Source organism: Puma concolor, chromosome C2, assembly GCF_028749965.1.
Source record: "Puma concolor isolate L17-30 chromosome C2, mPumCon1.1.hap2, whole genome shotgun sequence".
Lineage (NCBI taxonomy): Eukaryota > Metazoa > Chordata > Mammalia > Carnivora > Felidae > Puma > Puma concolor.
The window spans coordinates 63,807,255-63,819,879 of NC_141675.1; the positions used below are offsets into that span (position 1 = coordinate 63,807,255).

The 12,625-nt window shown below is 42.9% G+C and overlaps 1 protein-coding gene across 2 annotated transcripts in view; it reads right to left on the reverse strand.

The window, feature by feature from the left end:
- Positions 1–9,539: 9,539 nt before the first annotated feature.
- SLC7A14 (solute carrier family 7 member 14) overlaps positions 9,540–12,625 on the reverse strand; it is a 110,886-nt gene continuing 107,800 nt past the window's right edge. For both annotated transcript variants that reach the window (XM_086674703.1, XM_086674704.1), the window contains one exon: positions 9,540–11,924. In XM_086674703.1, the coding sequence (XP_086530829.1) occupies positions 11,602–11,924 (323 nt within the window). In that variant the 3' untranslated portion in view covers positions 9,540–11,601. The remainder of the gene's footprint in view (positions 11,925–12,625) is intronic.

Consider the following 12,625-nt stretch of genomic DNA (forward strand, 5'->3'; position numbering starts at 1 on the left):
TTCCTCTTCGGATTTGTGCCAAATTGTATTCCTGTTGCTGTGTTTGAAGTTAATTAGAGTCACAAATCATTTGTATTTCCCTCCTCTGAAGGAAAGCCTGCCACTGCACTTATCTCAGCCAGTTAATTGACTTATAGGGGGCTGGCTCATCCCTTCCCGAAAACACTCTAAATGGTTCTGATGGGTAAGCATCAGGATTACACATATATGTAATAAAAGCTTGGAGAATTCAAATTTTCTAGGTCATAGAAATGAGATATGTGTGTGTGTGGTTTTCTCTCTGAGCCTCATAGCTTAGAGTTTTTCTTGATTTGATTCAGGCCAGTGTGAGAATGGAAAAAAAACCTATCCTCAGGTGGGGGAAGAGGTGCATGTGGGCAAAAGAGAGGAGGGGACCTTGACACAGAAAGGACTCTCACTGCCAGGCACTGAACTCTTAGTAGTTGGAAATAAAATGTTTAGTGTTTGGGATATGGGGGGTCCCTTAAATTTCGAATGGGGCATTTAAGTTTTAAAATGGTTTTGATATAGGAGAAGGGAAGGAAAAATGAGATAAAAACAGAGAAGGAGGCAAACCATAAGAGACTCTTAAATATAGAGAACAAACTGAGGGCTGCTGGAGGGGAGGTGGGTGGGGGGTGGGTTAAATGGGTCATGGGTATTAAGGAGGGTGCTTTTAGGAATGGGCACTGGGTGTAATGTAAGAGATGAATCACTGAGTTCCACTCCTGAAACCAAGACTACACTGTGTGTTAACTAACTGACATTTGAATAAAACAAAGGTTTTCAGTTATGGCCTAAGGAGAAAATGCCTATAAAGCAGCTTTGATACTCTGAACAACCTTTGAATCTTTTTCACTTTTAAAAATTGTGGAAAATGTACATAACTTGACACGTATCATCTTAACCATTTGTAAGCATACAGTTCAGTGCTATTAACCACATTCATGTTGCACAGCCATCACTGCATCCTCTCGTGAACTCTTTCATCTTGCAAAACTGAAACTCTGCACCCATTAAACAATAAGTCTCCGTTCTCCCCTCCCCTCAGCCCTTCTTACTGCTTCTATGATTTGGATTACTCTAGGTACCCCATATAAGTAGAGTCAGATGGTATTTATCTTTTTGTCATTGGCTTACTCAGCATAATGTCCTCAAAGTTCATCCATGATGTAGTGTATGTCAGGATTTCCTTCCTTTTTCTTTCTTTTTCCTTTCTTTTTTTTGAGAGAGAGGGAGCAAGTGAACAGGAGGGGGGGCAGAGCGAGAGGGAAAGAGAGAATCTTAAGCAGGCTCCACACCCAGCATGGAGCCCGACACAGGGCTCGATCTCAAGGACCATGAGATCATGACCTGAGCCAAAATCAAGATTTGGATGCTTAACCAACTGAGCCATCCAGGTGCCCATGATTTCCTTCCTTTTTAAGGTTGAATAATATTCCATCGTTTATATATACATATACATATATACACATATATGTATATATACATATCTATTCAGTCATCGATGGACACTTGGGTTGCTTTCCTGTTTTAGCCACTGTGAGTAATGCTGCTGTGAACAAGTACCTTTGAGACCCTGCTTTCAATGCTTTTGGATATATATCCAGAAGTGGAGTTTTTGGATCATATGGTAATCTATTTTTTTTTTTTTTTTTTGAGGAATAGCCACACTGTTTTCCACAGTGGCTGCATCATTTCACCTTCCCACCAGGGCAAGTTGAAGGGTTCCAACTTCTTCACATCTTCACTAACGCTTGGTATTAAATAACCTTTCAACATTAAGACCAATGTAATGAGGCTGTATTTTGGAATATGTATCCAATTCTTTTGATCCTGGTGATCCCCAGTTCCAGGTTGTCCTGTGAGTTTCCTTGGCTACTATTTACAAGTAAACAAACGGGCAACTCTTTCACCAGTAAGACAGAATTCCAAGGCGTATAGACATCAGGAGGGAGGTAATATGCAGGGAAAATCCTTTTTCAGACTGAGAGAAGAGTGGAGAGCCAACCCCTGCTGGTCCTGCTGGATGGTGGGGAGAAGAAGAGAAACAGAGGTAGGATGGAAAGGGAAAAATACTTGTCCAGGCTTTTCCCCTCTCTGTGGGCAGGGTTGTGTTAGGAGTGATAACGTCTGAAAACACTGGACGGATTAGTGGTATACTTAACTGGCAGGGATATAAGCGGTGGTGTGCTTATCAATGTCTAACAGACAGCTCTCTGGAAACAAACAAACAGACCCTGATTTTGTAGCATGTGTCAATTTGCACGGTGTGAATACTCCCACCATGGCCGATTTCAAGCTACCAGTGTGAACTCACTGAGCACGAAGTTGGGAAAAGATGTTGACAGCACATGATTGTAGAGTGTTCCCCAGACAGATATAACGGTTGTAAATAACCTCAAGAAGAGTTAAATGTAGTAGATAACAGTTAAATGTAGTAATTAGTTTTGAGTATTTATTACCTTTGCTTTCAATACAATTGATTATAAGGTTATAGAAGTTAAGTTTAAAAAATTTTTTTTGGGGGCGCCTGGGTGGCGCAGTCGGTTGAGCGTCCGACTTCAGCCAGGTCATGATCTCGCGGTCCGTGAGTTCGAGCCCCGCGTCAGGCTCTGGGCTGATGGCTCAGAGCCTGGAGCCTGTTTCCGATTCTGTGTCTCCCTCTCTCTCTGCCCCTCCCCCGTTCAAGCTCTGTCTCTCTCTGTCCCAAAAATAAATAAACGTTGAAAAAAAAAATTTAAAAAAAAAAAAATTTTTTTTTGATTAACATTTATTTTTGAGAGAGAAAGAGACAGACAGAGCACAACCAGGGGAGGGGCAGAAAGAGAGGGAGACACAGAATCCGAAGCAGGCTGCAGGCTCTGAGCTGTCAGCACAGAGCCAGATACAGGGCTCGAACCCATGAACGGGAGATCATGACCTGAGCCAAAGTCGGACGCTCAACCGACTGACCCACCCAGGCGCCCCGAGTTTTAATAATAGTTGTCTTTAGCAACTGACTCACAAAAGTTATGAAAAGTTAACAATTGTTCTCAGGATCAGGCTGCAGCACACCACAAGCTAGAAGCTGCAATCATGGGCTATAAGCATCAATGAGCAGAGCCCAGAAATAATAGTGTGTCATTAGTGACAGAAGTGACTGGATACTTTGGCCCGTGGTGGTGGTCCTGCCCCAGGTCTCGGAGGGGATGCAGTGGGTTTTAAAGTGGAAGTGCTGAGGGCTTGGTGGACCAGCAGAGGCCTGGAATCATACCAAGGAGCATCTGTGTGCAGGAACTTCACAACTGGGATTCAGTGTGGACTTTGGAAGTGAATGTCATCATGAAATCCATATGGCTAGACGGGCCAGTTCTTTTCCCATGGTCACCTGTGCAGGGAGCAGTCCAGGTAGCCATTCTGCAGCAGCAGAGGGTCCAGAACACCTTAGTTCTCATCTGCTCGCCTAGCCTCCCCCAACCCCCCCCCCCCCCAACTTTTGTGAGATCCTATAGGTTCTGCTCCCAGATGTCATTTTGGAGAGAAGCAAGGGGGAGGGGAGGAAATCCAAAAGACTGAGCCTGCATCCCAAAGAGACTCAATCATCGAAAAAGAGACTCAAGTAGAAGACAGCCGTGATTCTGCAAATGAATACATTTAAAATTTGTTTTTCTCTCCCTGCTATCCACGCAGGTAGACCCTGGCAAGGGAGATCAACGCATTGCAGAAAATAGAGACATGGCAGGTTCTTTGCATCTCATGTGGTGTGGCATTATGTGACCCTACCACACCACTTTACCTTTTCTCCAGACGTCACCACTGTACTGTCAAGCAGTAAAAATAAATTAAACCACCAGAAATGCTGTCTGTAGGCAGGTAATGGTCCGCCTCCAGTTTGTCCCTAAAATGAATGGGGGCAACGAGTCGGAATGCTCCTTGGTGCTGAGGATGGAGGGCAGGTGTGTGGTTATGTCTTGTGGTACTGGGGATGGGGTAATTCTGGAAACAGTGTAGTGGGGGGTCCCAGATGGAGCCTGGTACCAAGTTAGAAGAAAATGACCAGAGGGAGATTGGGTCACTTCCTGTCCTCCCGAGAGTCCACTGAAGAAGAACTTGTAGTTCTCTTCATGGAAATAAAGTGAATTTGAAAGGTAGGATGACACTGACTTTCTTCAAATTTCAATTTTCATAGTCGATTAGCTGTAATTTTTAAAATATTTTTATTCTGAAAATGAATTTTTCCACAGTAATGCAATTAGTTCCAAAAAAAAAAAAAATGAGCTCATTTATCTGGCTTTTCTACAAAGGACAACTGAAACATTTAAGGCAAGATTCACTTATTCGTCTCCATTTTAGAAGGGAAAGAAAGTATCAGACTTCAGGTACTGATTAAGGTGAACAAAATAGGGGGAAGTTCCTTTTTCTTTTCTTTTTTTTTCTTTTGGTAGTCTTCTGTGTAAAAGCTTTACATTACTATGTATATTTTATAGTAAGACATTTTTGTTTCTGACTTTGTCACCCATTTTTAAATTTAAAGGCACACAATAAAGCTTTATGCATTTATTAAAATATACACATTTTGGTAAATTTAGAATTTTCCCTTAGTATCTTGATAAACCAATATATTATCAACACCACAGTCATTTGAAAATAAAACACACCCCATAACATATCTGCAAATTATTTCTTTCTTCATGATACACTACAATACCCCATTGTACAGTGCACCAATGGGAATTAAAAACCACAAAACGAACAAACTTTAGCAAATACAGCAATTTCATACTCCCCCCCCCCCAAAAGAAAAATAGCAGAGAAAGACACTAGAAATTACCATCGGCAAAAAGCAAGTTGTACTTCTCAAGGACCAAACAAAAATGAAACAAGTTAGTAAGATTTACAAGCTGTATTTATAACTTTGGACATGAATTGAACAGTAATGTTTCTTTTCCACAGTGAGAAAAGCTAGAATGTCGAGTGAGTTCTGTCCTTAGATGGTATAACTACATGGGATGAAGAAAGAAGAAATAGCTGCTCTCTTAAAAACCCGCAGCCCCTCTATCAGCCCAGACAGTTGAGGTATTTATGCGCCATCATAGCACTAACATGGCATGTCTTTGCTTTGGAAAGTGGGAACGTATGATTTCTGCCGTAGATTCTCGCCTTCGGGAGCATGAGTGAGACCAGTGAACTGGCAATTGCCAACACCAATCAGTCGGAGATGTGCAAGGAGCTGTCTCCTCCTCTGGATATTGGAATGAGCACAATCCTTCAAAGTCCGCACTGCCTGGGAAATTTACGTGACCCACAATTCTCTTTAGTCAATGTTGCTAATGTCAATGTTAGGAAAGTGTAATAGAAAAAAAAAAAAAAAAGCACAGGGTGAGTCCCTAATGAGAAAAATCCAGGCTGCTCTTGTTTCCAAATTCTAATACAGAGCCATTTTCTCTCCTTATTGTACCAAGATGTACTGAATGGTCTCCTGGGGTAAAAAATGAAAGCTACCTGTTTTCAGAAGACTTCAAGCCCAAAGCTGACTTTGCGGAAGTCCTGTATGAATTTGGTAATGCCATGCACGTAGAAAACTGTTTAACGATTTCGAACACTATTTTATTTTATTATTTATTTTTAAATGTTTATTTATTTTTGAGAGAGTGAGAGAAAGAGAGAGAATGAGAGTGCGCAAGCATGAGCAGGGGAGGGGCAGAGAGAGAGGGAGAGAATCCCAAGCACTGGGATGAGAGAGAGAATCTTTGCACTGACAGTGCAGAGCCTGACCCGGGGCTTGATCCCACGAACCTGTGAGATCACAACCTGAGCCCAAATCAAGAGTTGGATGCTCAACAGACTGAACCACCCAGGTGCCCCTCTAGCACTCTTTTAGTTGACACTGCAGAATATATCTTCACTTTTGATGGGCTTCAAAACTCTCACCAATCCCTTTTGGGCTTTAAGCCCTAAAAGAAAAAAAAGAACATTATTTTAGAGCAATAATTTTGAGAAAAGACAATGGCCTAGGTATTTCAGAATGATGCATGTGTCACTCAAGCCAAGCCAGAAAAGGAAAGCATTTTAGAAAGCAGTAGCTCCTGAGGAGGAAAGGAAATTACAATAGCTTCTCCTCGAAAGTCTTAGATAAAAAAAAAATAGACACAGGGCTAACAGTTGTGTACATGAAAGGGGCTTTTTGCCACCCATCACCATTCTAACTGAGAAATACAAAGTCAGCTTTTTGATGAAACAACATCCGGGTTCCTGCTCGCCATGGAGCCTGTGGTTTGGGATGCCGTTTCTGCGTTTGCCTGCTGTTTAATTACAAATATTGGCTCTTTTCACGGCCAGGCCTCAGTGGTTACCAGCTGGTAACTCTCTCTCTTAGGGACTTCAAAGGGCCCTTGCAGATAAACGGGTCCTCAGTGTCAGGGAGGTGCAAGCATATGGAAGTAATGGAGGCTCTATGGACATTTTGGTTGGAAACACCTTCCTTGACTAGTCTTGTTTCAAATGGCGTAAAAATGGAGTACTGCCATGAAGCCCTAGTGGCAAACTTTGGAGTGTGTGTCTCATTCGTGCCCCCTCTCCCACCAGCATAAGAAATTAAGGCCATCTCTGGATTGGTCACTAACCTGGAAGCTTACATCCAAGAGGGGCCATTAACTCCACCTGGATTCAGTGAGCTGGTCCCTTCCCTGCCTTCAGATGTGGTTCCTGACTTCTGACTTTTCCACTCTTTGATACAAAATTAGGTCAACCTGTGGCTGACCCGCCATGGGCTTCCACTGACATCTCAGCCCCTGGTGAAAGCTGGGGTGAGGGGAAAGCTACTTCCTTTGGTCTTTTAGGCTGAGTCTCAAACTCCTGTAGCCTCTGTTTATAATACAGAGAAAAGGTAGCCCCTTGTAGACTTCCAACAAGTGTGATGTGAAGGAGGTCAAGTTGATCAATTCTTTTTGGGAGAATAGGGGAAAGACATTTCTTTGAAGGAGTTCATGTTTTGTTTCCCAATAATCGCTGGCTTTATATCTAGACAAATGGATCGTTAAATTCAACAACTTCCGCCCCCGCCCCTCCCACGCCCAGCACAGAGCCGGATGCAGGTCTCAAACCTACAAACAGTGAGATCATGACCTGAGCTGAAACCAGGAGTCTGAGGCTTAACCAACTGAGCCACCCAGGTGTCCCTTAGCCTAATTCTATCATCCAATTCCTTTCTCCAGTTCAACGTGGCCTTGCACTCAAGCTGAGTAAAATCTGGAGCTGAGGTTTTACCGTTTAGATTAGTTAGATATAGGGGCGCCTGGGTGGCGCAGTCGGTTAAGCGTCCGACTTCAGCCAGGTCACGATCTCGCGGTCCGTGAGTTCGAGCCCCGCATCAGGCTCTGGGCTGATGGCTCAGAGCCTGGAGCCTGCTTCCGATTCTGTGTCTCCCTCTCTCTCTGCCCCTCCCCCGTTCATGCTCTGTCTCTCTCTGTCCCAAAAATAAATAAACGTTGAAAAAAAAATTAAAAAAAAAAAGATATAAAAAGTTGTTAGGTTTGGTCGTTTAAACTTATTGTTGAAAATTATAAAGTGGCTGTGAATAACTTCGTATTGTCTGTCTACACGTTAAATGACTATACTTTTCCTAGGTTAACGATGAAATCAGGATTCAAAAGAAGAATCAACCATACATTGCTTTAATTTGGATATATTTTCTCCTTTAATGTATTAAGTCAATTTGAAATGTGTATGTGATCTGTTAGCTCCTTCCACAGGCGGATGAGGCCACTGCCCCAGCTTCTTAAAGTCCAACCTGACTCATACCTTCCTCATTTCCCCAGTGCCTCCCCACCCAGAGAGAGCCAGCCAGTTTAGTTCGCTGTTCCAGTCTATCAGTGAGTAAGCCCTGACCACCTTCTCAGCATTACTGCTTACTGTTCCATATATAAATCGTGCAGACAGCATAAGCTCCTGTCAAACTAGCTTCTTGCCTTCCCTTGAAGGAGGCACAGTACAGATTATTAGTCACAGTACAGATTACCAGCCAGTCTCCACCTCATGCATGCTGTTTCTCCACTTGGCAAGCCTCTCCCCCATTTCTACCTGGCAGAATTCCGCCCATTCCACAAGGCTCAACACAAGGGCTGCATTCCCTATCATTTTTTTTTTTTCTCCAGTGGAAGGAGGTCTTTTCCATACTTGAACTCCAATTTCACATTGTAATTCCCTCATCTCACCTGTAACCTTCACTATAGTTTTTATTTATATATCTTATATATCCTGATTTCCCTCATTTCTTATGCCATAGCACAGAATAAGGACTCCACAAAAAATTGTTGAATACATGACATTTCATTTTCCTTTCATCCATCTATTCATCCATCCATCTCATCATCAGATATTTATTGAGCATTCACTATATGCCAGGCACGTGTTTCTGACAAAATCTAAGTCTGAAGCTTATATGTGGGTTTCAATAGTCTATGCTATTCTCTACCCTCATGGGGAAAGATTTGTTGTTATCATGCAGAAGTATTTCTTCTTGTCATTACTAACAATTCCATTATTTTTCAAGTTGCCCCTCACTGGCAAATCTAGCAATGCACACAAAGATTTTGCGTTTGTGCACTAAACACACTTCTAGATTTGTCTTATCATTTCTATCTCTATTTTTAATTTATCCAAACTCCTCACTTTTTTTTCAGTATTATATGTGTTTTAATGGCCACCTCAAAATCCTTTTGAAATGAAGTAGAGTACCGATAAATAGAATACAATTACAAAAAAAAAAAAATCAAGTAATTGGTTCCAACTACTAATTCACACAATGAAACTTCCCTGGAGGAGCTTTTGCAGCAGAGAAGAATTCAATAAAATGTAGGTCTTCCTTGAACTCCATTCAAGAAGGCTAAGTTTCTTCAGTAATTATAAGGTGATCTCACTTTTAACATGATCCCAGAAAGTGGTCTTGCGGAAATTGTTAGGAAACACTAATAGAATCATTCTAGTAATTGACGGTATTTGAAACTGCATTCTGAAATCTGGGACCATTGCACAGAGGCTGGGAAACATGAACAAAACATGTCAACTTACCATAAGAAATCTTTTTCTATCATACTAAGTTTTTTTACTTATTTTTTTTCAAAACCAAGATTGCTAGGGAGCTGACTAACTTTAGAGAAATGAAGAGGCCAGGATTAAGAAAAGAAGGAGATACCATTTGGGAGAAATGGCTCCAGAAAAAAGAGCAGCTCATAGGATCTTCACAAAATCTATATGCCAGTGGTGTTTACCGAAGCGTGCGTTCTCTCTCCTCATGCTACAGAAATTTCGTACATCTGCCACCAGACTATTGTAACCTTAACACTCAACCCTCATAGTAAAAGGAAGCTCTTTCACCATGTTAAGATTTTGTTATTTTGCATTTATATTTCTTTTGGGAAATTTTTAATGAATACAGCCCCATCCCATCTATCTGGATATCTCAGGCTTAGCACGTTATTATTTGATTTAGGCAGATTTGTTGAATCTCAAAACTAGTTCAGAACCTTTGTATTCACAAAACATTCCTGATAATTAGCTTACGGTTCATTCCCATGACTATATTTCACAGACCAGCTACCGTGTCTTTATGGTCAAGTGTAGGGGAGAGAAGACACGGCATTGCCATGCATCACGTTAAAATGACAGAATGACCTCAGGGAACCAGAAATCTGAACAATTGATACAGAAAAAGAAGATCTAGAAAATAGGAGTTGCTTGAATTTATTGGCGTACATTGGCTATGGGTGTGATATGCAATTGACTTAAAAGCGTGTTAAAAAACTAGTTTCAGTTGACCTTTAATTTTAAGCCCAGTGCGCCATCCACAAGGACTCAGGCTTGGTGGTTTTGTCTGCGTTTGGCAGGCGTCAGAGCTGTGCCCTCCCTGAACTGGGAACCCCAAGGGCACAATGTTACACTTCTTTCCCTTCTCATCGCTTAGCCCTTGGTACTTTCTCAATCAGTGTTCACTGAGTGAAAAAATGGAATTTGCCTCTTCTCCAGAATCCTAAAGCATGCCAAGATGGCAGGAACCTCAACAGTTAAGAAAGAATACACTTCACATTAGTCGATGTATTCTGGAAAACTTTTGGCATAATGCTAGATCCGGGAGAGAGAGGGCACGAAATTTGCTATTTTGTCCCCCTTTCAGGAAACTCCCAAGAAGATTTTAGCTCGACTGAGACTGTGCCTTCATGTTTTCGCATGCACATCTCAGTGCAGCCGTGGGAATCCCTGGAACCCAAGAGGAGAGATTAGAGGCCATGTGCTTTCTTCCTGCGGCACGTTCTCTCACCTAGGTTATTTCCGAGAAAATTCTTTTAGGAGCCCCTCTCATGGCCCAATTTAGACCTTACTGGGTAGGTGTTTCTCTGGGCTTCAGTGAATCCTGCTCTGGGAAATAACAGACAAAATACATGTCTAAAAGGGAGCTACTCCAGAAGAATAAGGTTCAGAAGTGAAATGTGATCTCTTGGAATGTGATTACCTAAGTAGCTGTGCTTTCACATCTTTGTTTTCAGAGGAGCCCCCACCAATCAAGTGGTTGCAAATCTCAACAAACTGCACAATTTATAATTTTGGAAATCTGAAATAGAATTTGCAATGTGATCTCAGTGGCTGGGTCACTTCTCCTAGTAAAGATTTTTATCCGATTATAAAACAAACGGCCTACTTCTTCAAGGCATATTAGTGCCATGAAATCATGCTCCAACTTTGCCCTCTTTCATTATATCAGCAGGAGCTTAGGGGCTGGTAAAAGAAAAGGTATGACAGAGAGTTAATTTCTGCCAATGCCCTTCTGGCCTTCGCTGCAAGAGATGCTTGTTTAATTTTTTCCCGGGCACTTTGATGGTGCTTCTCACCATGTTGTGGGGTCTGTGCGACTGCTTTATGGTAAATCTGAAACCTCTGGGGAAATGGTCTCAGAGTCCCTAACCTTTGCTGGTTCCTGAAGTTCTAGTGTGGAGACTGAGAACCTTGGGGAATAAAAAGAAGCATGCGTCTTCTCCCATGAATTCGTTTTTGTGAGATCTGAGGACAAAGTGTTGCTGGCTGAGGAAGTGCTAGCACCCACCTGCCCACCCCCTGGGGAGCAGTCTTCAGCCCACCAGCGCTGAGAGGATCTTTGCCCTTGTGATCCCGGTGCCTGAAAAGCCGCCCTGTGCCCACACCCGCCTGCTTTGGCACATCTCCAGGAGGAGCTGCAGCCTCGGTGTGGCCCAAGAAGTTAGCCCCTTGCTTCTGGGGTCTCAGTAAGAAGCAGAAGGATTCAACCAGCAAAGCAAAGGCCTGGGAAACATTTGCTGCCATCAGCTCTGATGGTTGCACCTAAGATAGAATTTCTTGTAGCCTCCTGTTTAGTTTTTTTTTTTTTTTTTTTTTACAAGGGAATCGGTGACGAAACCCAGGTTAGACCCTTCAGCAGAACTATCCTGAAGAGCAAAAGTAGCAAATGAAGGGCTATGACTGGGGACTGACTCTGGGGGAAGGCTGGAGTTTTGAAATGAGAGCCAAAAAATGTTTTCACCCTCTAGCCCACAGGTTAAGTTACTGAAAAGAAATCACCATCGTGTCTACACGTTTCTTGTGTGTTTACTCCTACTCTGGAGAGTAATCTAACTCATCATTTGCAATCAGGGCCTCTGAGTTCTGTTTGTGTTTGCTTTTGCTCTTTGCTTTGCTACTTGTCCGGGTGTTTGCCTTAGCATCTGACATCTGTTGGTAATAGAAGCCTTTGTCCTCGGCGGGCCCGCCCCAGTTCTCCTGGCTTTCGCCTTCGGTGGCGTAGGAGAAACCCTCCTCCACCGAGAAAGGGTCATCCACGTCGTAGCGCTGGTACGTGCTTTGGTGCAAGGCTTCTTCTCGAGCACTGATTTCCAGGGTGCTGTTCCAGATGCCATACCCAAAATAAATGAGCATACCTGCCGGGAGGGAAAGGCACAGGTGAATAAGCAGTTGCTTGGGGATCCATGGGACTAGCGGGGAGATCACTCAAATGGTGAAAGCAGGGCTGGGGGTGGATGTGTTTTCTTTGGTCTGCACAGTGTCTGGAAAAGACTCAAAGTGGGATATCTTGCATTAAGCAACCCTTATTCACACCTTTCCCTAAAAAACTCCGAAGGTCTGACAACCCTGTCCCCACATTTCTATATGACACTTTTAGCTGGAGGTGAGAACAGCTGCCTCTTCGGACAGAATGTGGGCTCTTTAGTCGCCTCTGTCCCCACGTCCCTGTTGACATCCAGCCCACTACACTCATGGAGGTGCCAACCAGGACTTTGAATTTTCCACCCTGGCTTAAATATTTATGGATCACCCACAGTGCGTCCGCAGCCTTCTTACAGTATTTTATTATCCCACGCCTCCACCAGGGGACTCCCTCTTTTATCTTACCACTGAGCAATGCGCATATATTGCCCTATGGTTTACCTTGACATTTTTCACTCACCAAAGGAGTATTATTATATTACTGCCACTCAGAGCTGTTTACTTTCTTCTGTGGGCTCTCAGAGTGTCTGGAGCATGCCACTGTTATGGCCCTGAGAACATCTATTGTGTGATTACCTGCACAGGGTGGTTCTGTTTTATAGACTCTGCAGAAAACTGGCGCTTAATATTTGTT